We start from the raw sequence: 26,814 nt of genomic DNA on the forward strand, positions 1-26,814 counted from the left end.
GAAATATTTCCAGTTCATCTTCCCTTTAACTTTAGATTCATTTTCCTAATTCTGATCTTTGTCGACCTATGCTGAAGACTTCATATACCACATCAAGTGCCATCATAATGTTATCTCTTGGTTTCCTGGTGTCGTGATGATGTTGTTCGTCGTTCATTTGCCTGTCCTTCCTTCCCTGATATCCTCCCTCCCTCTCTCCATCCATTCAATATGCAGGAAAGTAGTCTCTCTGTTACAATCCTGGCTAGTGATCAGAGTATTGTCTTTGCCTTGGAAGCAGACAGGCACCTAAGTATCCACGATGTACTATGCAAAAATTATGATGAAATATTAATACATACTGTGCTTTAATGATAGATAACCTTTTATGCTTTCCTTAAGACATTTATACATAGCTGCTAAGTATAAATTGGATACATGGGAAATTATACCAACAGAATGTATAAATCTGCAGACTGACTGTTGGCATAATTCATGAGCAAATTGGTTCATGGATTGCCTCTATTCTGCTTGGCCGTGAGATTCTTCACAGAATGCTGAAATGTGACGATCTCTATCACCAAGGTGTCCCTTTTCTGAAAACCAGCAGATTCTCTAACTGAAGTGCTAAATTTACTGTATTTTTGGCAGAATTTAATTAGAAACTGAAAGATCTTTCAAATTTTATTTAGTCTCCTAGAGGGTTTTGAGCATCTGGTCTGTACCAATAGAGACACTGTGGTGAATATAACATGGCATTTGCTGGACTGGAGCTTACGGTCTCTACAAATGAGCTACTAAGGTATATAATATTTAAAAGAGAGAGAAGGAGATGAGAGGAAGGGCTGAGTGTGGGCAGAGAGCATGAAATTGACAACTTTAGCAATTAATGTGGATAGGCCAGCTTGTCAAATCAGAATTATTTTCTCTATCACCACTTTAGAAAGCTTAGAGCATATCATATATTTTATATAAATGCTCACTCCTCTCAACCCCATCCCAAAAGGAATAAACATTTTTTTTCTGCACTTATGAAAGCTGAGGAAAGATTGCTTTGGATGGCCTTGAATTTATTGACTTGATGAAAATCAATTTAGATATAAGTGTTTTTTATAAAGCAATGGATGTACATAATTAGTGCTTATATATATGTTTATAATTATGTTTCCCAGAAAACTGATACTCATGTGCCTTTGGGCTTGTACATAACTCTTTCTTTTTGACAGTTACCTGTAAGACTGCAAGATATTGACACTCTTGGGAATCTGTGGCTTGGAAGATAAATCTCATTCCTTGAGTGGTACCCTTCATGCTTTCTTTTTTGCTTGGTAAAGAATGAGTTCCAACCCTCATAGCCTTGAAAAATTATATTTCTTCCTCCTCACTTGTCTAGTTTTATGAGTTTGTGGCTATCTTATTCCTATCAAATGGAACTCAAGTATGTCGAAGGTAGTGGCTAGGAAAACAGATACTAATAAATCACTTAAACAATCTTAAAAATGCCTGAGCCACATGACACATCTTCAGATTTACATAAATACATATGAACATATCTTTTAAAAAATAACTTACCTCATTTCAGAAAGAATTCTCGTTGCTTTATAGAAAGAAAATGCCAGTAAAATAATTATATGATGTAATTAGCACTCAGGGATAGGGACAGAGAAATGTAAGTTTAGATAGAAAATCAATGTTAATAAGAAAAAATGAGTTGTAAGGACTAAAATATTAAGTTTCCACCTCACTTCATGACAATGAGGTAGAAGCAGGGAGAGCTGGTAAGTTGTAGCTCTCAGTATTAGACATGGGGCAGGATGTTGGAGCTACCTCAGCAAGGAATTGCTTTCCCTGGGACATTTGTGCTACCAAGAGCTACGAATGGGTAGTGACTTTTGACCTAACAGCCTCTAGGCTTCTCTGCAGATGCCCTATATTCTTCTGAGTCATATTTACTAACTCTGCATTATTTTTAGTGATGCAGAAATTTGAGAAGGCTCCAGAATCAAAGGTGGTCTTCGATGCCAATGCTCCTGCGGCTGTCAGATCCAAAGTTCCCGATTCTGAGTTCCCTGCGATGCAGTGTTTGACAGGTGAGGAGCAGCGGGGACATGTGCATTCAGAGTGGGTGTGGAAGTAAGCTCTGCTGAGAGTTGTCAAGGCAAACCAAACCAAACCATTCAAACTATGATTTAAAAGCACACTTTATCAAAAACACTGTAAGTGAATTGATTTCCAGAATGTATATTCAATTCATAATTTCATTGCAGAGTTGAGAGTGTATCTACTGTATGCTATGCACATGGCACATGTTAAGGAGTAGAAATGAACAAAATTAGTTTGGCATGGAGCTTTGTGTCCAGGTCAGGATATGTATCTCCCTATTTTAACAGTGGGGCCAGAGAGTTGGTAATAAAAGCTGCTATTTATTGAGCATGTGTGTTTACAAGGATTAACCCACAATCCCAAAGCCACCCATAAAGTAGCCATTGCTATCCTGAGTTACAGAAGAGAAAAATAAAGCTTTAGGAGTTTAAGTGACTTGCTCCATGACACACAGTCAGCAAGTCCAGGGCTTAAATTCAAATCCAAAGGAACACATCAAAGCCTGCAATCTTTTTGTTTTAAATGATTTCATCTTTGGAGTGCACTAAAATCTCAGGCCTTACCACTATACAATTCATCCATGTAACTCAAAACCACTTTTACCTTAAAAGCTATTGAAATAAAAAATACTAAAAAATAATCTTATCTTTGATTTTAGATTATCAGGTGCACATACAGGTTTGTTATATGGGTGTATAGTGTGCTGCTGAAGTGTGGGGTATGATTGAGTCCATCACCCAGGTAGTGAATGTAGTCCCAGTAGTCAGTTTTACAGCCCTGTCCTCCTCCCTACATTCCCACACCCCGGGAGTCCCCAGTGTCTGCCTTTGCCATTTTAACTCCTGCATTATGCCTCCCTCAGTAACCTCATGTGATTTAGTTTTTAAGTAATTAACCCTCTGAGTGTGACTCTGTTTCGGATATCAGCTTTGGTTATGGTGAGCACACTATTGTTTGTTTCATAAATACAGTGCAAGACATGAAGTAGAAGCTAAAGTAAATGTTTGTAGAATGAGAGATACCAACCAGAATGGAAGGACAAAACCAGTGGTCAAAAATGTGGATGTGAGGAACCAGCATGAGGACAGCAGACTTGAAGGACAGCTTTGGCAGTTACTTGTCTCGACAAGGACCATCATCTACCTGCTCATGTGTGCACACTCTGTGACACAGCTTAAGTTAGAAGGGCAAACTAGTGAGATGGGAAGCAAAAGAGGGTGCAGAATTTTAGGGAGTGAGGCAAGCATGGATAACATGTGCCTCTGTGTCCAGAGATGGTTTAGCTAACTGGGCCACTGAGTTCAGTGTCTAAAATATGCTGAGAGGAAACAGACAACAGTCTGAGAAAGAAAGCCACATCAGGGATGTCTAGCAAGAGGCCATCCTATCACACAAACGAGAGTAGAGCAATCCAAGACAAGCAGTGTGTGAGTAGAGGTCCAGGCATTCAGCACTGTGTTAGTCTGCTCAGGCTGCTGGAACAAAATACCCCAGACTATGGGGCTTAAACAACAAAATGGCTTTTCTCATCATTCTGGAGGCTGGAAGTCCAGGATCAAGGTATTGGCAGGGTGGTTTCTTTTGAGGTCCCTCTCCTGGGCTTGTAGGTGACTCACTTCTCCCTGTGACTTTGCTTGGTCTTTGCTATGTATGTGTCTGTAGCCTAATCTTTATTTCTCATAAGAACACCAGTCCTATTGGCATATAAGCACCAATGTCATATACTTAATTACCTCTTTTAAGACCCTAACTCCACATGCGGTCACATCCTAAGGTGCTGAGGTGGACTACATGATATGAATTTTGAGTGTGAAACATAATTCAGCCCACAATGAAAAATCAGGACAGTTTTACAGTTGGTCAAAGGGCCATTTAAGGGGTAGGAAAATAAAGCCACTTAGTGAAGAGGTAGATATCATTGTCGGTGAGGCAAGGGGAGACTGGTAAGAAAACTAAGTCATCTAGAGAACTGAACGGCATGATGGGGAATAGGAGGGAAACGCGGGTTAGTGGGAGCATGAGGGGAAGCTATGACTGAGGCCATGGTAGGAGCCCTGGTTCTACGTCAGCACTTAAACAACCAGATTCTATGGTGCTCATCCTTCCAACTCTGATCCAGAACTTTCATTGTTTTCTTGACTGAATTTGTCCCTGAGCCTGAAGCATGGATGTGCTTGCAGTGAAGATGAGGTTAGTTCAGTTAGGAAACAGGAGAACTTTAGAGCCATTACCCAGCAGACCAATAAGAATTATTCTCTTTGGAGCTGGGTGCAGTGGCTCACGTACGTAATCCCAGCACTTTGGAAGGCCGAGGCAGGTGGCAAAACCCCATCTCTATGAAAAAATAAAAATAAAAATAATACAAAAATTAGCCAGGTATGCCGGTGTGTGCCTATAATCCCAGCTCCTTGAGAGGCTAAGGTGAGAAGATGGCTTGAGCCCAGGAGGCAGAGGTTGCAGTGAGCCAAGATCACGCTCAGGTACTCTAGCCTGAGCAACAGAGCCAGACCCTGTCTCAAAAAAATATTTTAAAAAAGAATTACTTTGTGTGTGTGTGTGTGTGTCGGTGGTGGGGGGGGGGAGTTCTGAATGAGCCAGGCAGTTTGTGGGTAAAATGATATCATTGACCTTTCATGAAGACATTACAGCCATACAATGCTGAGATGAAAATCAGGAGATGATGAAATCAGCCGGAAGACCACCTTTACACCCAAGATGTCATCTCATTATGCAGTTTGTGAGATGCCCTGTTAGAGAAAAGGAAGACATCTCCATCCCAGATATGAGAGGCTTTCCCTCGTCCTTCATCTGGGCAAATGCAGTGTTGGGGGGTGGGCTCAGGATTGGATTGCAAAGGCATTCAAGTTACTGCTTTGTCCCCATCAGCCACAGACTGTGCCAAGCCTTAGTCTTGGTGTTCCCTTCTCTAAATTTACCTCTTACCTAATGCAAGAATCAGTATTAATAATATATGTGAAAGTGCTTTGTAATGATAAATATGTGAGTGTAAGGTTTTTCTCCTTAATTTACATTTTCTACCAAAACCTCCTATTCCTGATAAATCATTAATTGCCATCATTATTTATGAATATTACACAGTTGAATGCTTCATGCCTACCATCCAGTGTCCACAGAAAGCAGCTGAGGTCCCTGCCCTCATTAAGCACGTGGCCTCCTGTCATCTGGAGAGAGCACTCACTGTGGGACGTGGGGATTCTATTCTATCATTCAGTCCCCTACAGGACTGCTGTCTGCTCCTGATGGAAATGGCACATAGCCTTGAACAAAGTTGTGATCTCAACGGATATCTAGGCTTGGATCCTCATAGGATAGAAGCAATTAAAATATAAAAAGGGTATAATTTAGGCAGATACAGCTTAGTAGCTATACAAGTTCTGAAGCCTGACTACTTAGATTTAAAGCCTAGCTCTGCCACTTGGTAGCTTTGTGACCTCAGTAAGTAAGTACCTAAACTGAGCTGTGCTTCAGCTCTTTATCTGTAAGATGGGGGATCTGTGATTCAGTAACACAGAAAACACTTCATACTGCATGAGGTTCATGGTATGTACTTAATAAATGTGTGCTTATATGTGTGCTTGTGGGTATATAGTGGGGGTGTGTGTATTTGGGTGTATATGTGTGTATTGGAGGTGTGTGCATTTGAATACATATTTGTATCTGTGTGCATGTGTTTGAGTGTATTTGTGTGTGTGTATTTGGGTATATATGTATGTGAGTGTATATATACTTGTGTGTGTATTTGTGTGTGTGTTTGGGTGTTTATTTGGAGGTATGTGTTTATTTGGGCGTATGTTTGTGTGTGTGTTTGGAGCTGTGGGTGTGTGTGTGTGCTTGTGTGTATTTGTGTATTGTGTGTGGGGATGGTTTGTGTGTGTATTTGGATGTATATTTGTGTGTGTGTGTGTGTGTGTGTTTGGTGCTGTGTGTGTATTTAGGTGTATATTTATGTGTGCTTGAAGGTGTGTGTGCATGTGTGTGTGTATGTTTGTGGGTATTTGGAGGCGAGTGTGCATTTGTGCACCCATGTATTTGTGTGTGTGTGTGTGTGTGTGTGTGTGTATGTGTGTGTGTTTGGGCATGTGGGGCAGGGGCAGGGGCAGGGGCAGGGGGATGCGTCTGCTCCATCCTGAGCATCCTCCCCAGTACAGCCAGGTGAGTGACCATCTCACGGTGTTTGCAGATTGTGCAGAGGACGACACCTGCGGCTTCCTCACCATGTCCATGACAGAGTCAGAGGTTTCCTGTGATTTCTATGCTTGGACAAGTGACAATGTTGCCTGCACGACTTCTGAGCAGGTGAGGTGGGGCAGCCCCATGGTGTTTCTGCCCTGCATCCACTCTAGGCCAGACATGCTCTGAGGAATGGGGCGGCAGCCTGCCCAGGTGACAGAATGAGGTTGTTGAGAGCTGATCCTCTGTTGCCTCCATTTCTTCAAAGCGATGAGACTTTGGGGACTTGAAGCTGTGATAGGCCAGGGACAGACCCAAGATGAAGCTGGAGTAAGGAGTGTCTGCCTGAACTGTGTAGATTCCTGATGAGTCAGTCAGGAGAGAACTGCCTGCCCTATCAGGCAGCGTGGGCTAGATGCGAGAGGGCCCTAAACACCACTGTCCCTCAGGGTCCCAGACCCCAGCATGCCTACCCATTGTAGAAATATAATGTAATTGTGGTTGGCCAGGCACGGTGGCTCACATCTGTAATCCCAGCACTTTGGGAGGCCGAAGCAGGTGAATCACTTGAGGTCAGGAGTTCGAGACCAGCCTGGCCAACATGGAAAAACCCTGTCTCTACTAAAAACACATACACAAAATTAGCTGGGTATGGTGGTGGTTGCTTGTAATCCTAGCTACTGCAGAGTCTATGGCCGGAGAATCGCTTAAATTTGGGAGGCAGAGGTTACAGTGAGCCAAGATCGCGCCACTGCACTCCAGCTTGGGCTGCAGAGCGAAGACTCCATCTCAAAACAAAAAACAAACAAACAAACCATAATTGTCGTTTAAAAAGAAAAAATGTTAAATATTAGAACCACATAACATTGCTGTTCTGTGAGTCAAAGTTTGTAGAGTATTGGCAATTTCATGTGGAACCATCAAATTAGGATAATTAGCACCTGTCCTCCTCACTGAAAAACAGGAGTCTCCTGTCTCCTAATTTCCTAATTCATAAACACATGCCTATCTCCTTTTTACTCCTGGTTTCTTATGGATTCTTTCAGAAAGTTTCTGTGCATTTATAATGGTGTTTTTATTTGATTGTGTGCTATTTTTATAATAGATATTCTTTTCTACCTTGATTTTCTCATGATGTTCGTCTTTCTCTATAGTCTTGAAAAATAAGCTTCTTATTCTCATTGGAGCATATGAATCTATTTCATGGATGTGTATAATTTACTTGGCATTCCCTCAGGGAGGTCATGGAGATGCGTAGCAGCTTTGCAATGTCACTCACGCTGGTGCATTTCATTTCCCTTTACCCATGTGCTTGGATGTGAGAGTGTCTTCATGAGTGACACTGCAGAAGGGCATGGAGGGTGGACCTTGAATTTCAGGGCTCTTGAGCTGGGTTCTGTAGCTGCAAGATACAGGGAAGAGGCAGGGAAGGGACTTGGGTTCAAATCCCAGCTCTGCTACTTGCTTGTTGCTATTTAGTGCTTTGGAGACTCAGATTTCCCCTATGTTATAGGTGTAATAATGGCACCCACATCACTGGATTGTTGTGAGGATTGAATGAGGTCCTTTATGAAAAGGCTCACTGAAGAGTTCGGTCGCAAAATACTCTCATTGACCAGGGTTACAGTGACCATTGTTGCTGCTAATATTATCATTCCCCCATCAGGTCTGCAGGAAATTCCATCTCAACCATTATTAAGGCTTCTCTCCAGGGCTCTGGGCTCTTGGTGTTGGGGGCGGGGTGGTGATGGGAGGGCCTTGGTCCTTGGTCATCAGTGGTTAGCCACACTACCCAATGCCAGGGCCCAAAGTCTTCCTCAACTCCTCTGCTTCTGGCCAGGCTTGGGGTATGAAGAGGGCTCTACCAGTGCTGGAGCCATAGCATGTTGGGTTTAGCCCCCCCAAGTCCATCTGACATCTTGTCCCTTGCCTCACCTGGCGTGGCCACAGAAGGGCAAGGTCTCTTGCTACACAGGACGTCATCTTGAGTTCTTCTCAGATCTGTAGGAATCTCTTCTTTCTTTTTGCTCTCCAAGGCCCTTCCTCCTCTTTCTGCAAAGCAAGAAGAGCTGTTGCCTTCAAACAGCCTTGCTATAGCTGCTATCCTCCAAAAATTCCCACAGGAAACACAAAATGTGGCAACCTCGAGAGGGGAGGCAAAATACTGGGAACAAAATACCCAGGTTTATCCTACGCCATCCACGTAGCAAGACTGCTGAAAATCAGTCAGGAAGAGAGATTAGAGAGGGCCGAGAATGGCAAGAGCTCTGGAAGTCTGACCTCACTCACCATCTCCAAACTTAAGAACTTTCTTCTTGATCTTCCTTGGATAGAAACTAGGGGTCTATCAGGTCTTTCATAGCCAGTTCCTGCCTCTCTGTCCTCTCCCATCCTCCTCCCTCATAACTGAAGTCCAAAAATTACTGAACCTAGTTCTGAAAACACTCATGAAATTCTGGGTCTCTGTGTCTGCTGTTTCCTCTGCTTAAACTCAACCCTACCTTGTTTCCGTCTGGTAAGCTCTTATTCATACATCAGAACCTCACCCAGATTCACTTTTTCTGGGAAACTTTTCTAGGTTCTCTTTCTCAGTAGAATCAATTGCTCCTTCCTCTCTAATTACCTCTTCTTTAATTATATGTATCTTTGCAGTTAACACTCTGGGCTGCAAGTTATTGCTTAAGTGTCTGTCTCCTCCAATAGACCAGGAGAAACCAACTTACCTTTGTAGCCCCTGTGCGCAACCATGGTTAGGGTTGGATGAATGTTACTTGGGTTAAATTATTAAACATCGCAGGATGATAATGTAGCGCCTTTCTATCTCCAGAAACAAGATGCATTGGGGAACTCGAAGGCCACCGGCTTTGGAAGTCTTCGCTGCCGGGTGAAAGTGAGGAGCCGTGGTCAAGATTCTCCAGCAGTGTATTTGAAAAAGGGTAGGTTGGTCGGGCTGGTTGGCTTAGGGCTGCAGTGGCTTCACATGGTCATGTTTGGAGCTGGTTTACAGCAGGTGCATGTGGGGAAGGGCCGGACTGTCCCCTTCCCCACTCTACACCCTCAGCGTGGCTTCTCCAAGCTCCATCCTTCAGCAGACTCAGCACAGCACCCTCCTCAAGCAGGCACTGATCTCTCCTGTGACTCAAAGGGATTTTCACTTCATTCTCCTTTGTGCCATCAGATTTGATCTCACTGCAATCTGGCAGGGATTGGGAGCCTCATTCTGCAGGCAGAGCTGAGTTGCAAAGTGGATGCAAAGCTACTAGTGAAGGATCTTGGCAGAACCTGCCGAGTTCAGCCCATGCTGTCAGGAAGGACTATGTGGCCTGTGAGGCAGGGCAAGCCTCTTGTAGGGGCCTGAGCGCTGGGCTCCCTGCAGCTGCTCCTCCCAGGCTTCCTGATTCATGGAGCTTCTCCTTCTTCCCACTTTAATCTCTACCCTCCCAGGACGTTTTCTTCCCAGCGAACCCAGGCCCTGTAAGGTGTAGACCCTGAGTTAGTAAACTGTTGTCAGGTCAAGATCCAGCTTTTTTTTTTTTTTTTTTTTTTTTGAGACAGTTTCGCTCTTATTGCCCAGGCTGGAGTGCAATGGCACAATCTTGGCTTACCACAACCTCTGCCTCCCAGGTTCAAGCTATTCTCCTGCCTCAGCCTCCCAAGTAGCTGGGATTACAGGCATGTGCTAGCACGCCCGACTAATTTTGTGCTTTTAACAGAGACAGGGTGTCTCCATTTTGATGAGGCTGGTCTCAGACTCCTGACCTCAGGTAATCTGCCAGCCTCAGCCTCCCAAAGTGCTGGGATTACAGGTATGAGCCACCACGCCTGGCTGAGATCCAGCCTTTCTAATCAACTCTTAGCGGGTCCCTGTGCTGCTGGTCTGGGGACCACACTTGGAGTAGCAGGCTGTGTAGTATTGTATAGTTTACAGCTTCCTTTCTCATTCATCTTTTCATTTCACACTCATGGGAACTTTTGGAGAAAGGCGTAAAGGGGGTCCTAATCCCCATGGACACATGCGGAAGTGCTCTAGGCTGCTACTGGCACATGGGAGAGGCAGCAGCTCTTTCCCTGGAATCCTGGGGACTGCGCTCTTCCGCCCTGCCCTGCTCACCTCCTGCCTCCCCTCCAGCAGGGTAGAGAGGAAACGTGCCAGCAAGACAAGCCATGAGCTCAAGCCATGGCCAGGCTCTGCCCAGTGCCCTGTGGCTCCTTCACAGCTGTTAAGGGCTTCAGAGTGAGGGAGGACAGTGGGGCCCACCTGCCTGTGTGGCTCCTTCATAGCTGTTGAGGGCTTCGGAGTGAGGGAGGACGGTGGGGCCCGCCCACCTGAGTGGATCCCCTGCTCGGCCACATAGGAGCTGCATGATCTTGAGCCTATTCCTTGACACCCTAGGCTTCAGTTTCTCCTTTGTAAAACAGTAGTCAGAGTGCACCAAGGTCATCAGCAGGTTGAAATGAGGTGACAATGTGTGAAGCTGTTAGGACAGGGCTGGGCTCACGAGGAAAGCCAAGCAAGTGTAGAACATTTCTGTATCCATCTACATTCCTGCTAAAAAGTTTCCTGAGTGCCCAAGGCCATGGCTGTGCACCAGATGAGAGCCAAAGGGGGCTTGACCTGGGACGTGTGGGTTGGGAGAAGGGGAGTGCAGGTTCACTCTCTGAGGTTCGTAACTCAGGGAAAGTTGCTTGGGGCTTCCAGCAGCTTCAGACTCGTGCCGGGAAAAGCAGCAAGTGAAGATGCCATAGCCTAGGCCCAAAGCGGCCCTGACCTCGGTAGCAATCGCCAGCCCACAGCAGGGACAAGTGTTTGTGTTTTTTTCCCTCTGGTCCTTCTTTACCTAATGCCTCCATCCCCACTTCACAGAGAGTTTCCTGGGAGCTCAGAGTCTGGCAGAGCTCAGATCTCTCTATGATCAGGGTCACTAGGATTTCTGCCGCAATCTTTATTCCAATTATTTTTACTGTCTTTTCTTTTCTCTACTTTTTTCTTCTTTTCTTTTCTTGAGACAGAGTCTCATTGTGTTGCCCAGGATGGAGTGCAGTGGTATGATCTCAGCTCACTGCAACCTCTGCCTCCCTCCACGAGTGGCTGAGACTACAGGCGGGCGCCACCACACCCCAGCTAATTTTTATATTTTTGGGAAAGACTGGGTTTCACCATGTTGGCCAGGATGGTCTCGATCTCCTGACCTCGTGATCCACCCACCTTGGCGTCCCAAAGTGTTGGGATTACACGCTTGAGCCACTGCACCCAGTTTTCTTTTTAAATAACAAAACATAGAGATTGTTTTCTAAAAGTAAAAATCAAAATAGAACAGTAACCCCTACCAAAAATGTCCTTTAAAATAATAACATACCGTTTTATGACATTTTTAAAACTGCAATTGTATTTCTGTTTAAGTGTTTGTTACTTTTTTTTTCAACATCACACAGAAAGTTGTAGTGTTTGTTATTTTTATTTTTCCTCCTTGTCTCTTGAAAGTTTATACTTCGGGGGAAAATTACAAAGGAAATTGGGAAAATTCCTTGTTGCCAAACTAAATCAACAGCAGAACTATGTTTTGCTTTTTTTGGTTTGTTTTGCTTTTTGGCTTACAGCAAAAGATGCACCAGGCAGCCATTCTAGCCCTGGGTGGAATGGAGGAGGAGGAGGAGGAGGAAGAGGATGGGGAGGAGGAGGAGGGGGAGGAAGAAGAGGATGGAGAGGAGGAGGAGGGGGAGGAGGAAGCTGGGTTTGGCTTTCAACGCCCACCTCCCTCTTCCTGGCTCTGGCTCTGATCAGAAGCAACTTTTTTATTTCCCTTGAAACTCAGTTTCTCTTCTGTAAAATGGGATTATGTTGCAACTGAGGAGGAAAGGACACGTTTCTGAAAGTTGCCCACACACGTCCTCAGCTCCCAGTAGGTAGGTAGTTAATCATGTCCATTCCCATCCCTGACCTTCAGTAACCTGGAAGGTGAAACTAAAGACATGTACCCCCAAACCTAAAATGCAATAAAATAAATGGAAAAAAAAAAGTCAGCCTCATTTGAAAATAAAAAAAAAAGAAAGGGTCAGAGTCTCAGAGCTTGATCTGTTACCCAGTACTATCTGCGGCCTATACTCACTTAATATCTGTGGTGTTCAACTTGGGGGACGAGCTGTGGGGTCTTTCAGAATCAAGGGATGTCAATGCCCTACAGTTGTTTAGAGATTGTCTAGCCCAACCCCTCATCTCACAGATGAGGCCTAGGAAAAGGAACTATTTTACTACACGAGACATCAAAATGGAACCTCCCCTGAGTCTGAAAGGCCTTCCTGGCCTGCTTCATTGTCTAGGCCTCTCCCGTTGCACAGGGCAGCTCAGCACTGGCACTGCCCTAAATAGTTACGAGAACTCACGCTGCGATAAGCACTTTTGTAGGCATTGTGGATGCGCCGGTGAGCAAAACAGAATCACTGATCGATAGAGGAATTGACCCAATAAGATCAATTCAGAGGGTGGTAAGTGCTTGGATGAAAACAAAACAGGACGGGGAGGTAAAGATGGGTATGAGCTGCTTCAGGGGGTCTGAGAAGGAATCACGAGGAGGGGACATTGGAACTGAGGTCTAAAGGATGAAAAGCGGCTGCTGTGCCAAGTTCTCAGGGTAGGTGGCCTCTCTGCCATCTGCCCTATGTGGAAGATACAAAGGTGAGCTGAGATGTGTCCTGGACTCCAGAGTAGCACCGTCCAATGGAACCTGTGGCAGTGATGGAAATGGTCTACAAATCTGTGTTGTTCATTAGTCACTCATGACTACTGAGCATTTGGAAGGTGGCTATCACAACATTAACTTTGATTAACTGACAGTGATTTTTAAATAGTCACATAAGGCTATGATTACGGTGTCAAACATTGGAGAATCACATGCTGGTAGGGGAGGCTGACTCTCAAGTAGCTTAAATACAGAGAGAGGGACAGTGGAGGCTTTAGTACAGGCACAAATGGAATGTATGAGAGATCAAGGGAGAGAGAGATTAATTCCAACTGTACAAATGCAGAGATGGATCCTTCTAATTAAGCTGGGCTTTGGTGAAGAATGGATTTGCCTGGCATAGTTGAAGGCATTCCAGGAAGAAGGGGCTGAGTGAGCCAATGCTTGGATGGAGAAGATGCTGGCTTTTTGGAGATATGTAAAACATCTGCTAAGCATAAGCTAAGTGGCAGGCTTGTTGTTCAGCTCTTTTATATACATTTTGGATTTTTTTTCTGATATGGAGTCTCACCCTGCTGTCTATATTAGAGTGCAGTGGCAGGATCTCGGCTCACTGTAACCTCTGCCTCCCAGATTCAAGCGATTCTCCTGCCTCCACCTCCTGAGTAGCTGGGACTGCAGGCACACATCACCATACTTGGCTTTTTGTATTGTTAGTAGAGACGGGGTTTCACCGTGTTGGCCAGGCTTGTCTTGAACTCCTGACCTCAAGTGATCCACCCACCTCTGCCTCCTAAAGTGCTGGGATTACAGGTGTGAGCCACTGCACCTGGCCCCAGTCTATGCTATTTTGCCTGCTCAATGTCTGTGAATATTACTTATTATCATCCTCATTGTACAGATGGGAGGCTTGGAGGCTGAGAATCCAAGGAATTAGGAATTTGCTTGGCAGGGTGCCCTCAGATCTGTCTGATCTGAAATTTTTGCTCTTGGTCTCACGCTGAAAACCTCCCTATGACCCCCAGGTGTGTGAGTCAGATAAGATGTGGTGATCTGTCAGAGTGGTGAAGCGTGCAGGCCCTGGTGTCCCATCTTCCACCCACCGGCTTTGTAAACCTGAGCAAGACAGTTCGCATGTTCAGACTTTTCCTTAAATGGAAAAAGGGCATAAGAATGGGCAAACATTTAGGCTATATTGCTCTTTTTATCTATCCCTAGAAAATCTGTTTGCAAAATCATGCTCTAAAATTAATAGGGCTGATTTGAAAACTAGAGTTAGGGACAGGAAACCCAAACCATGCCGCTTTTAGGTAGATGAATGGAAAAAAACAATTACAATTCTACTTAAAAATGCTAGAACAGTTTTTAAAAGATGTGTTGAATTTATACTAAAGAAATGCTTCAGCCAGGTGCGATGGCTCATGCCTGTAATCCCAGCACTTTGGAAGGCCAAGGTGGGCAGATCACAAGGTCAGGAATTCAAGACCAGCCTGACCAATATGGTGAAACCCTGTCTCTACTAAAAATAAAAATATTAGCCAGGCATGGTGGCGGGCAGTGTAATCCCAGTTACCCAGGAGGCTGAGGCAGGAGAACTGCTTGAACCCAGGAGGTAGAGGTTGCAGTAAGCCGAGATCTCACCACTGTACTCCAGCCTGGGTGACATAGTGAGACTCTATCTCAAAAAAAGAAAAACGAAATGCTTCTGTAAATGCAAGACGACACCTTAGCTTGATGGGGAGGGCATAAGGAAGGGTTGAAGCTGTGGAGTTCTGGAGACAAGGGCTAGTCGCACAAAGGGAAGGGAAAACTCTGCAACTGTTACTTTGAAGATGGAGAGCCTGAGTGGGGCCAGTCCCAGGCCAGAGGAAGAATGTGGGATCATAGGTGTTGTGTACAGTGCTGAGTTCTGGCAGTTTGCTTCTTTCAGCTACATCTGTCTCCACAGCATTCCTTTGATGATGTTTGGTGGCACAGGCAATGACATGCTGAGAAAACTAGGTAGATCAGGCAATGTGACTTCAGCATTACAGTGGCCAAGCTTCTCTACCATGTGTTCAAACTAATTGGTGTGACAGAAACACGTGGGATAGCAGAGTAGGGCAGTGGAAATTAAATGAAACCATGTAGGTAGAGCATGTGGCATGGTGTCTGTGTACACATTTACAGCTCAAAACATTTTTGCTGATAATAATAAACATAATAATATATGGCCATTTTCTACACATACCGTTTGGACCCTTGAAGACATGATGGGCATTTATCCCGATATCCCAGGTTTGGGGCCATGGCCTTGGCTGGCCCCACCCTCTTCATGCACGGGCACATGCAGAAGCTTTGCAGCACAGAGAACATCTCATCTTGGCCCACAGGCTGCCTTGAGCACAGTTGCAGCTAAGTCAACAAACTGTCCTGTGAGATCAGCAAGCTCTGTCCAAGTCTGCTATGTTTTGAGGTCTTTTAAAACTTTGTTCTGTGTTTCCCCCAGGCCAAGGATCCACCACAACACTGCAGAAAACCTTTGAACCTACTGGTTTCCAAAACATGCTTTCTGGATTGTACAACCCTGTTGTGTTCTCAGGAGCCAGTCTGACCGATGCTCACCTCTTCTGCCTTCTTGCATGTGACCGTGATCTGTGTTGTGATGGCTTCATCCTCACACAGGTCCAAGGAGGTAATGCTGGCGGTGAAGGCCAGGGCCTAACAAGGAATGGGGACCACATAAGGATGCAGAAACAAGACACACAATGTGGAGCTGCATGGGGAGTACAGTGAGAGTGCCTACACCCAAACAGAAGGCGATAGTCAAGTACGTAATACATACACGATACTCACATTCATATTCCACACCTTGCACACTGTCCTGGCTCCTTCACGCTGTAGGACCGGTTTGTTCCTCACTGCTGTCTTTAGGGGACATTTTGCAAGCTCCATTTTACACACTGAGAGACCAAGGCTCAGATAATTTAAATCATTTGCTCATGGTCAGACACATTGCAAAGTTATAGAGCCAGGATTTGATCCAAAGTATGTCTTCCACAGCACCTTACTGTCACCTGTGAAGCCTGGGCTGGACATATTTGGTTGAAACATGTGTTAGCTCATTGCTATTTCCCATCATTCATTCAACAATTGAGTGCCTACTGCATACCAGGTCTTGTAATCAATATGCCTATCATTTTCAATAGCATCTCAACAGTGGGGAGGCAGGTCTGTCTATGGAAATAAACTCAAGGACTCAGCAGTGTAGCCTAGTGGTTGGGAAGGGACTTTGGTTTTATGTACCTGGATTCTTGCGCTGCTGTCAATTTCTGGCTGTGTTGGACAAGCAATCTTGGGCAAGTTGCTTAAATAAAGTTGCACTTCCATTGTTTATAACATAGAGATAATGATACTCCCTATTGGACTAATTGTTATAAAAATGATGAGTGCGAAATACTGCATATAGGTTTGGCTCCTGGTGTACCATTGATTGTCTAACAGGGACTTAACTGTTTTATATAAAAGTCAACCCTATTTCTCATTAGCAGCATCAAACTGTAACTGTTTTATGTGAGATACAATCCTATTTCTCCTTAACAGTAACAAACGGTGACTATTTTATGTGAAAACCAACCCTATTTCTCCTTAGTAGCATCACCCTGTAAGCAACTATGTGACTGGTCACATTAAATCTATGAAAAATTCTAATTAGAAAAAATTGAAATAATCTGATGTATTTTGTTATGGTTCTCACCTAAGTCAACAGGAGACTCTGATCGATCACCATGTATTTGCAAATGAATGTGCTGGGCATTAGGAACGGATGAAAAAGACTTGGGGTCTGGTCGGGGAGGCAGTGTGCACTGTGAATGGGAAATGACCTTTACTCACTTACCCATCCCTGCTGGCATTCAGCAAACACATTTGGAGCACTACTTGGTGTCAGGCTTGATAACTAGGCAGTGTGCAATGCAAGTGCCCAATGAGGTAGAGACGTAGAATCCTTGGAGTGTGAAGGAAGGGGTTATCTAGTGGATGGTCAGTGAAGGCTTCCTGGAAGAAGAGGAACTTGGGCCAGGCTTTGTGGGGTGAGCAGTATTTAGATGACAGGGTAAGGGGATTTGGTTCAGAGTGGGTGTCCTTGTGAGCTGAGCTAGAGACAGAGAGACCCCAACTTTTCTGAAGACTATTAACGGAGACATGGAGCTGATCAAGAAGCAGGTGTTTTTTGGTTTTACCTTCAGGGCTGTCACTGCCTCTAGCATCTACATGATATCTCCACTAGGCTCAGGGTAAAGGGTGTCTCCTTCTGAGAAGGACTAGCCTTGCCTCCTGTGTCCAAGAGCCTCTGGTCTTACCTTGGCAGGGCCATGCCTGACATAATTTGGATGTTTGTCCCTCCTTATCTCAGTTGAAATGTGATCCCCACTGTTGGAGGTGAGGCCTAGTGGGAGGTGTTAGGTAACGGGTGTAGATCTCTCGTGAATGGTTTGGTGCTGTCCCTGTGACAGTGAGTGAGTTTTTCTTGTAAGATCCTTAAAAGTGCAGGGAAGAAGAGATGGTGTCCTGGGCTAGGGCCACAGCAGTGGAGAAGGGGAACAGAAGACAGATTCAAAGCATCCTCAGGAGGCAAATTCAACAGGACTTTGAATATGGGGGTTGAGGAAGAGGTGCCAATGATTATTATTGGGTAACTTGCTTGTTCACCTGTGTGTGGCAAAGAATAAAAGCAATCAGATGTCCAATTTGGCAATGGGAGACGGAGATTGAGGAAGGTCATGAGTCCATGTGGAGTATCTTAAATTTGAAGTGACTTTGAGACATCCACAAAATGTCAGCCGAGTTTTTACAGGCAAAGATCCAGAGCTAAGAAGGGAAGTGTGGGTGGGAGATAGAAATGTGTGGATTACAGTTTATGGGATTTTCTAGGAGGAGGGTGCAGAATGAGGAAATAAAGGGGGATGGAGCCCATCTTGATGCGCAGCTATGTAACAGGTAGAGAATCTGCAAAGAGATGGAGAAGGAGCAGCCAGAGAGGGAAGAGGCAGCTAGGATAGTGGATCCTCGTGAAAGCCAGGGTGGGAGAGCGTTGTGTGGTGAGGAAGCTGTCAACGGTGTTGAGTGCTGCTGAGAGTTCAGACAAGGTGATTCCTGAAAAATGCTGAGTTTAGCTCACAGTGGTCAAGGGTGGCTAAAATGAGAATTTTTTTGGAAGTGGTGGGGAGGGAACACAGATTAGAATGAGCTGATTTCTAAAATTCCTTTTAGATTTAATGCTTGTGATTATGTGATGTGAATTCCTGTCAGTGTTTAGATAGGAAAAATATGTTAAACACACAGACACACACGATAGGAAAAATATGTTATGCGCACACACACACACGATAGGAAAAATATGTTATATGCGCACACACACCCCCATATTTGTCTTGATGTGTATCTATATTTAGAAACACCATAACTCAAATCCAGGATTCCTCTTTGAACTAAATGTATTTTCTGAGGATACCACAATTTCCCCAGATGCATGATTACTCACCAGACCATGTGATTTTTCAAGCTGGAAAGGTTGATTTCATTTTCCTTAGGATCATATATGGAAGAATGTTTTTGTTCCATGGAGCGGTAAGCCCACAAAATCATTTTTTCCATGATATTTCTGGCTAGCAGCTGGCTTGCTTTTCCCTCCAAGTTTAACCTGTGATCTGTGAATTACATTGAACCAAACACCCACCTCTCAATGCTGAAAGTCAAGCTTTCTTTGAGAAACACCTAAAGTATCGGGCAGATGTTTTCCCCCGTCTTGTCCAGTGGGCACATCTGGAGTTTTAACTAATGAAGCTTTGGCTGGACCTGCTGATGACCAGGAACAGAATCTCACTACATCCTTTACCAGAGCCTGGAAAGTCATTTAACTATGGTAGATTCCCCTCCTTTCCTTTCTTCCCCCACAGCAAGTCTCCAGCCTCCTCCAGCCTCCACCCCTCCATGGCTTTGTTTCCACTGAGAGTTATTAGTAAAAATTCATGGGGCTTCTGAACTACATTTTAGTGGAGGCTGCTTGGAAGTGGGGCTCTGAGGGCCTTGAGTGGCCTCAGGGTCACGGGAGTGTAACTGAAGCTAAGCTGGCAGTATGTGACCAGCAAAGTGACTTCCAGCTTCTCCCTGGCCCCCACCTCTCAGGCACAGCCTTCTCTGGGACATTTGGCACTAGTTAAAGAAGAAAGCTGCATGGGTTTCTCTACTGAGGTCTGAGAGCAAAAGGAAAAATGCACCCTGCCTCTTGTTAATTCCATCATTCTGTTTCCTGGCTTTCGAGCAAGCCACACCGCAGTGATCAGCCTTCCTCGAACTCTCCCGGGCTCTGAGTGTGCCCCTTGCTGGTGCTGCCCTCACGCTCTACAGCTGGCCCTCAAGCCTGCACTTTGCTAAGGTTCTTGCTGCCTGCTGGCCATTCTACCATTTCTCAGCTCCTGGAAAAATCATTCTTCCTTTCTGTGCCTCAGTTTCCCATCTGTAAAACGAGGTGGTCTAACTAGGTCAACATTTCTCCATGATGCTCTTTGCAAACGCTTATGCCCAAATGCACGCCACCCCATACACATGACCTACCAAGTCAGAAACTCTGGCTGATACCTAGAAATGAACATCTTCAGAATGCTCCCCGCATTTCTGATGTCATCAGTCTAAGCATCCTTGTTCAAAAACCACCACATCAGATGACCTCAAAGGCCATTTTAAAAAAATTTAGAGATGCTACTGCTGCCGGTTTTATAACTACTGCAGTTTTATAGTGGCCAGCCGAAGGGAAAAGGACACAATGTGAAATTCTTAAGCCAGACATCCATGAGTCACCTACTGTGGGGAAATTTTGGAGATAGAATCGTTTAGAACTAGATCCGGATTGGACATAAATTAGGAGGTTAGAATGAGGAATGGAGTAGGAGTTGTGAGATAATATATTGCCCTTTTCTTTTTCCCCCAGGAGAGCCTGAGAAATTCCACTACCTAAAAGGTTTATTTATCCAAATGGCATAGATATAAATTATAAATCTAAATACACTCAAGCAGCTTACTTAACTTATATGAGACTCAGTTTCCTCTTCGGTAAAATGGAGATCATAATGTCTATATGAATTAATGGAATTAATATGCTTAAAGAACTTATCATAGTGGCTGGCACATAGCAGATATAAAAAACACGGGAGTTATTTGAATGTATCCAACTAAATTCACTATCAAATTCCATTAGTGTGGGAGTAGGTCTTCCTGATGCTAAACAAAGTTATAATTTTAGGGTAGCTTTTTAAAATTGAGAGTCAGAAGACATATTCAAGACAAGAGAGTCCAGTGTCATCTCCCCTAATTATAGATTTCTCTCCACGCATCCTAGGCATATGGACACACAGTCTCTGCTTAGATACGTCCAAAGACGAGGAGCTTACTTCCTAGTAGGGAAGTTTGTGTCATTGGTGCATAGGTCTTTGTTTTTAATAGCTTCTTACTCCATCTCAAAAAAAGAATAGTTTCTTACTTTGAATCTAAATACTCATTTATGAGACCCTTCAAGATTGATCTTGTGTGTGCGTGTGTGTGTGTGTGTACGTGCACGCACACATGCACATGTGAGAAAGGGGGAGCGAGTGAGCGAGAGAGAGAGAGACAGAGAGAGACAGAGAGAGAGAGAGAGAATGAACTAAATGAGGCAGATGGGGAGGAGAAAAAGGAGGAGGAAAATGAAGCAGCAGTAGCTCCGAAAAGTCACCCTGTTCAGTAGGCGTAGACCGTGGTGACTGAGGATCCTGGCAGTGATGCACCCAGGAGGTTGGAGATGCTGTGAATGCTGTGGATGCCACAAAGAAGGGGTCTTATGGGGAGGGAAAGGATCAGCAGACTTGAAGGTGGCCCTCCCCTTTAAAATTTGGCAAGAAGGCAACTACATGACACTCAGGCAGGACTGTCTCAATTTAAAACCAGATTCTTGAGTTCTAGTGCCCATGTCTTCTCCTGAGACGCTGTCACCTAGCTTCATCTGCAAATGCTCTCAGGGCACAGAGAAGAGTCTCTAAAGCACCCCCTCCCTCACATTGACCTCTCCACCCTCTTGTGAACCTCAGGTGCTATCATTTGTGGGTTGCTGAGCTCACCCAGTGTCCTGCTTTGCAATGTTGAAGACTGGATGGATGCCTCTGAATCCCGGGCTAATGCCACATGTCCTGGTGTGACATATGACCAGGAGACCCGCCAGGTGACATTGCGTGTTGGAGGCCAGGAGTTCATCAAGAGTAAGTCTTTGCCATTTGTCCGTATTCCTTCAAAATTACTGTTCCCACCGGCAAGGCCCTCTGCAACTTTCTTATGAGCTCTCCCTGTGGCCTGAGGAACTTACGCCTCTGAAAAGAAAACTACCAGTCATGCTGCATGGAAACAACCCTAGCATCTCAGCAAAACTCCATGGGAAGCATCCATTTAGCTACTGCAGGTAGACTGGGGGACGGCCAAGTGGGACAAGTCTGCTGCTCTCAAGAACCTTGGGGTCAGCTGGCAGTTGGTGGATCTCGTTTAGTCTTGGCTGGTGCATCTGGGCCCTGCCTTATGAGTTTCTCATCCTCCTCTGGAGGAACATACTCTTCTCTAGATGGCAGAAGCAGGAACAAGGAGAAACAAGCAAGGCCTGTGCTGTTGGAACTCAGATCTATCACGTTGCCATTTCTGCCTCAACCTATTGGATAAAGCAAATCCCATGGCCAAACAAGAGACAAAGGGCAGGAAATACACTCTGCTCCTTTAATGGGGGGAACTGCAAAGTCATGTGCAAATTGTATGACTACAAAGAAAACTGGAAAACTGGAGCCCGAAATTCAGTCTGTCCCCCAAACTAATGTCCATCCAGGCATATTTCCCCTTCTGTGAGTTAAGAAATTCCAGATTGTACCAACTGTGCTACACACTCTAATGGTGGGTGCAAGGGACTGTGGGCTCCATTACATGGGCCCAACTCACAGAAATAACCATTGGGCTTTCTCCTTCTCCTTCTTTCTTTTGGAAGCTCTTCTGACCTTTCTTTTCTATGAACATGTAAGCATTACGGTGAGGCTGCATCTCTGCGATCATCTGTCCCAGCCTCTCGTTTTCCAGAGATGGGCAGTTAGTGCGTGAGGCCCCCAGCCAGTGGCATCTTCTCTCCACCTTCACAGCCCTGCACTACCTCTCCCAGCAGACGCCTGTCAGGAAAAAGTGGATGCCCACTGTATGCTGGGCTAGGGACTGGTCAGCCAGGTACTACTGATGTGATCAGGAAGGACAGGACCAGCACCACCAACACCACCATCACCGGGAACTGGTTAGAAACGCAGCGTTTCAACCCAGCCCCCAGGGTGGGCCCCAGGAATCTGTATTCTAACAAGTGGTCCAGATAATGCTTATAGACACTGAGGGCTTGAAAGTTTCCTTCCATCCTTGAAAGTCTGAGTTATGTTGAAGATGGGGCCAGCTGCTCCCTTCCCTCTTCCTGCTCCAGAGTGGAGTTAAGGGGAAGCCCTCCTCCTCATTGTCTGTTTATCTGCCAGCACATGAACTGGGAAAGCACCACCAGGCTCCCACTCTGCCTTCTGAGTTGAGAGCAGTGAAAGCATGTACAGATGCTGACCAGGTAGGCTGAGCACCTGATGTGAGTGGGTCAAACAGATTCTTCTGTGGGAACCCTTGGGTGCTTATGTTGCTGCAGGAAGTGATCTCCCAAAGACTGGCAGAAGCTTTCTCCAGGAAACTTCTGGGGAAGCTTCTGAGACTCACATCTTTATATCCTGCATTTCTCAGGGTTCCAATGGCAGAGCATTCAATGTCACCTCCTCCAAAAGCCCTCCCTGACTACCCACAGGGCTTATTGCTTCCTCAACTGCAGAGCTTCATGGATGCTCTACCCATTCCTTTGCGAGGGAGTGGAGTCAGCAGCGTGCCACTGTTGCCCATTTGCCTGTCTGTGGCAAGTGTGTCTGTGATGTTAGATCCTAGCTTTGGACACTAATTGTGTGATCTGGAGTAGGTCAATGAATGTTTTCAGGCCTAATTGTCTGTCTATATAAAGAGAGTAATACCCATACCCATCTCACAGGATTGTGAGGATGAAAGGGGAGGGTATAGCAAAAACTAAGGATAATAGAAATGACTTCTGTAGCACACCCTCTGAGGCAGCCCTGCTCTGAGGCCTTGACCGGCACTCACAAGTCCTCAGCACAGTGCTTCAGGGAAGGCACTTTCATTGTCATTGTCCCTGTTTGCCCGCTGAAGACACCCTGCTGTTAGGTGACTTCCCTAGGTCTTAGAGCTTGTAAATAAGAGTGCTGGGATCTGAAACCAGGCATTCTGGCTCTTACACTGCCTTCTTAACCACTCCCCTTGCAGGTGAGGAAATTAGCAGAGTTCCTGATCTGTGGTATTGATATTAGATGATATTATCATTATTTTAAAATTTGTCATTGTTTTCTGTCATATTTGAAGAACTGAACTGTATTTCATTAATTTCTGGATTCATACCATTGAGCATAAAAAATGGTATATATATATGCCATATGTGTGTGATTGGTTGTTTGGGCGTGCATTTGTTTGCTGGGGGCTGATATTAGAAGTCAGTCCTAACCATAAAAAATGGCCATATATATATGATATATATGGCCATTTTTTATGCTCAATGGTATGAATATATATATATATCAATATATATATAAAATCTGTGGAGTGCAAGGTTACCAAAGTCTGAAAAAAATATTGCAGAATTTGGTGGAATTCCATGAAGCATAAATAATTTGTTTTGGGGTAAATACAATCAAATCACTTATTGAAATGGTGGCTAGTAAACACATGGCATTCATTACTCCAAGAGGTAGCACAGGGTGAACGCAGGCATTTCAAGAAAGACATATGATATATTCAGGGCCATAAATCCAGAGTGAATTGCTCAACCCAGAGCGTGTGCTTGGTATGTGCCCAAGAAATGAGGTCTGTGCCCTTGTCTGGCCTCCCGGGGAAGAAGTGATCACCAAAGGACTTTGGTAATGTCTGTTTTTTTTCAGTGCCTTATGTGTGTGGGTGTGTATTCTGGGGTGAGGTTGTGGCTTTAAGCAGTGTGCGCTGTGATGGGGAATTCAGGCAGTCTTGATATTCCAAATTGGAGGTTGCACTATATAAAGACTGATTAGGAGGCTCCCTCCAATTGAAGGCAACAGGACACAGATCTTTCCTTTTCAAAATAAGAGGTCAGCCTTTTAGTGTGATTAACCCCTGGGGGTGAGAGGGAGGGGGTGCAGTACTTTAAATTCTTACTACAGTGTGAAGAGCTGATAGATACCCTTTTCTATCAACAGATATTGAAGGAGGAAAAGAGGAAGAGGATTCTGGGTATAGGAACAGTTGCAGGGGAGGGCGTGGAATGATTTGAAAGAACATGGGGAGGTGCCAGTGACAATAAAGACAAACTCCATTCCCACTAAATTTGGTTGAGAACTGGCCTCTTCCTCGCAGTATAACAATGGGGTGGATGGTTGTGAAGACAGACTCTGAATCAGGCCCTGGAATTTGAATTCCACTGTGAATGTGTCCTCACCGTGTGGCCCTTCTAGGCTTTGGTCTTCCCAATTATACAGTGAGGATAATGATGGCCTCTGACTCTCCAGGTAGTTGTGAGGATGAAGAAAGAATATGTGTGGAACAGCAGAGTGGTGCTGAGCGGGGCAGGCTCGCAGTGAACACTGAAGATGGGGCACAAGGGGTGGGAGTGAAAATGCCTGGAATTGAGCCTGGCTGTTTCCCCTAGCTCTGTGGCCTTATTCAGGACACTTGACCATCTTCAGCGTCAAGGCCTCCACTGTGCAATGGGGGCACTTGTTCACAGATTACTGAGTGAAGTGCTGGCATGCGCTATAGCCCTCGAAGAATGCCTTGTTCTCTGGTCCCTGGTTCCCTGACAGCACACCCAACAGGGGCACCCATGGGACTTCTAGGTGCAGACATCTGTTTTCATTGATCAGTTCACTGGTACTGTCAGGCTCTGGTTCAACAGATGACCTGGGTAATGGAGAGTAGCATTTATTTATAAAGGAAAAATGAATTGATTGCCACCAGGTGTAGCAAGTTACAACCCAACAGAACACAAATTCAAGTAGTAAGTATATCAGTATCTGCACTGCATTATACAAAGTGCTTTCACGTACAACTCAATCGATCCTTTGGGCACTCTGGTGAGGCAGTTGGTTATATCGAAATTTCACTCATGAGAGTGAAGTTTGGAGCTATGACATGACATACCCTGAGAAACAATCTTTACGTTAGTGCCATGGCCGGGTCTCAAGGCTTCAGCTTTGGAGACCACTGCTGTCTTGTGGAAGCTTTCCACCCACCCCCCGCTGCCACCTTCTGCTTCCACAATCCTGCGTGCAATTTGCTGGAAGTGGAAAGTGCTTTGGAGTTTTCCTTGTTATTGTGCCAGAAAATTAAGGCGTCTCCAGTAACTGAGAGTGTCACTCCTCAGACATCACTTTGGGGCCAGCTATGCTCTGGATATTAGGTATTAATGCCGGCTAATGGGATATTCCACTTCAAGGATTTTACAGGGCTGCTGGGAGAAGAGAACAGAAGATTCAGAAAAGCTGTAGGGTCAACTGTGAGTTGCATAGGGGAGCTGGGAGATGCGCAAACAGCTGTGGAGGAGGGAAGCCCTCCCCTATGGGGAAGCAGCCCTTGTGTTCCCTCCTCCCTCCCTCCCATCCTGAGCACCTGCTGTGTGGGTGTGAGGATGAGGTGACCAAGCCAGGTCTGGAATGCAAAGATGGGGAGAGTGGCTTCTGGTCTGAAGGAGCTCACAAGGTAGATTGGGTGAGAGACGCAGAGATTATTAAATACAGCAGGCCTCTTGTTTGCCCATCTTAGTGGACTGACGAGGATTGTAGAGACATGAATGTCCCCTTAGCATATCCCTTCCTGTTTGGTAAAAGCCTCCTTCAGGTCACTTGTCCCATAGAAGTTAGGACTGACTTCTAATACCAGCCCCCAACAAACAAATACGCCCCCAAACAACCAATCACACAAAACATTTGGAGGCCATTTTTATCTAATTTGAAGATACAGCACCTTTGGCTCTGAGGCTTCACTTTCCTGCCATCAGCAATGAGTGATGGCTGAGAATATGAGATTTTACTTCGCCTTGGTGCCTGGGTTGATGTGTGTTCTCCAGAGAGAAATCCACACAGGAAGCTGGATCTCCCAAATTTCCAATGAGCATCCCTGAGTGTATTTGACTATTTGCCGTTGCCTGGGTCAACATTTTTATTTCTCAGAAAAACATCTTAGAAAGCTCTGGGACTGCATATGACTAGTTTTTGAGAAATCTTAAAGTGCAAATAAATGGAAAACGGGCAGAATAAATGTTCCCTAATGCCACACAGATGTAAAGTTTGATAGAAGAGAAAAGCCTTGGCAGAAATACTACTAGGTTCATCCTGGATTCAGATGGCTTAATGTTCAGTGATTATGAGGCTTTGCCTGATGCCTGATGTTCAGTTTGTAGGGGGCTGTTTTATGTCAGTGATTGTCATTATCTTGGGATGCCAGGACCTCAGTGGAGAAACTTACAATACACCTGTGTTACTCATTGCAACCAGATGCATCCAGATTGGATGGCTGATGAATGCCTAGAAGTAGGATGGGCCATTTAAAAAGGGCCCTATCAGTTATTAGTTGCTGTTGTCACAGACTGTGCGTTGCCATGTGCTTAGTGCTATGCTTTGTGTCTCAGTTTAGAGTTTGGATTCTCCCAGAATCAACCATGAGACAAAGATTCAGGAGCATCATTTAAATAGGAAAGACAAGGAATATGAACAGTATCTCA

The 26,814-nt window shown here is 45.1% G+C and overlaps 1 protein-coding gene across 4 annotated transcripts in view; it reads left to right on the plus strand.

Moving 5' to 3' along the window:
* The window catches only part of TG (thyroglobulin), a 272,807-nt gene that overhangs the window by 63,209 nt on the left and 182,784 nt on the right, over nt 1-26,814 (plus strand). For all 4 annotated transcript variants that reach the window (XM_032253958.1, XM_032253934.1, XM_032253944.1 and 1 more), the window contains 5 exons: nt 1,953-2,069; nt 6,284-6,399; nt 9,101-9,209; nt 15,439-15,624; nt 21,050-21,217. In XM_032253958.1, the coding sequence (XP_032109849.1) occupies nt 1,953-2,069; nt 6,284-6,399; nt 9,101-9,209; nt 15,439-15,624; nt 21,050-21,217 (696 nt within the window). The remainder of the gene's footprint in view (nt 1-1,952; nt 2,070-6,283; nt 6,400-9,100; nt 9,210-15,438; nt 15,625-21,049; nt 21,218-26,814) is intronic.

This window comes from Sapajus apella, unplaced genomic scaffold (genome assembly GCF_009761245.1).
Source record: "Sapajus apella isolate SASKATOON/1434 unplaced genomic scaffold, GSC_monkey_1.0 scaffold3, whole genome shotgun sequence".
NCBI lineage: Eukaryota > Metazoa > Chordata > Mammalia > Primates > Cebidae > Sapajus > Sapajus apella.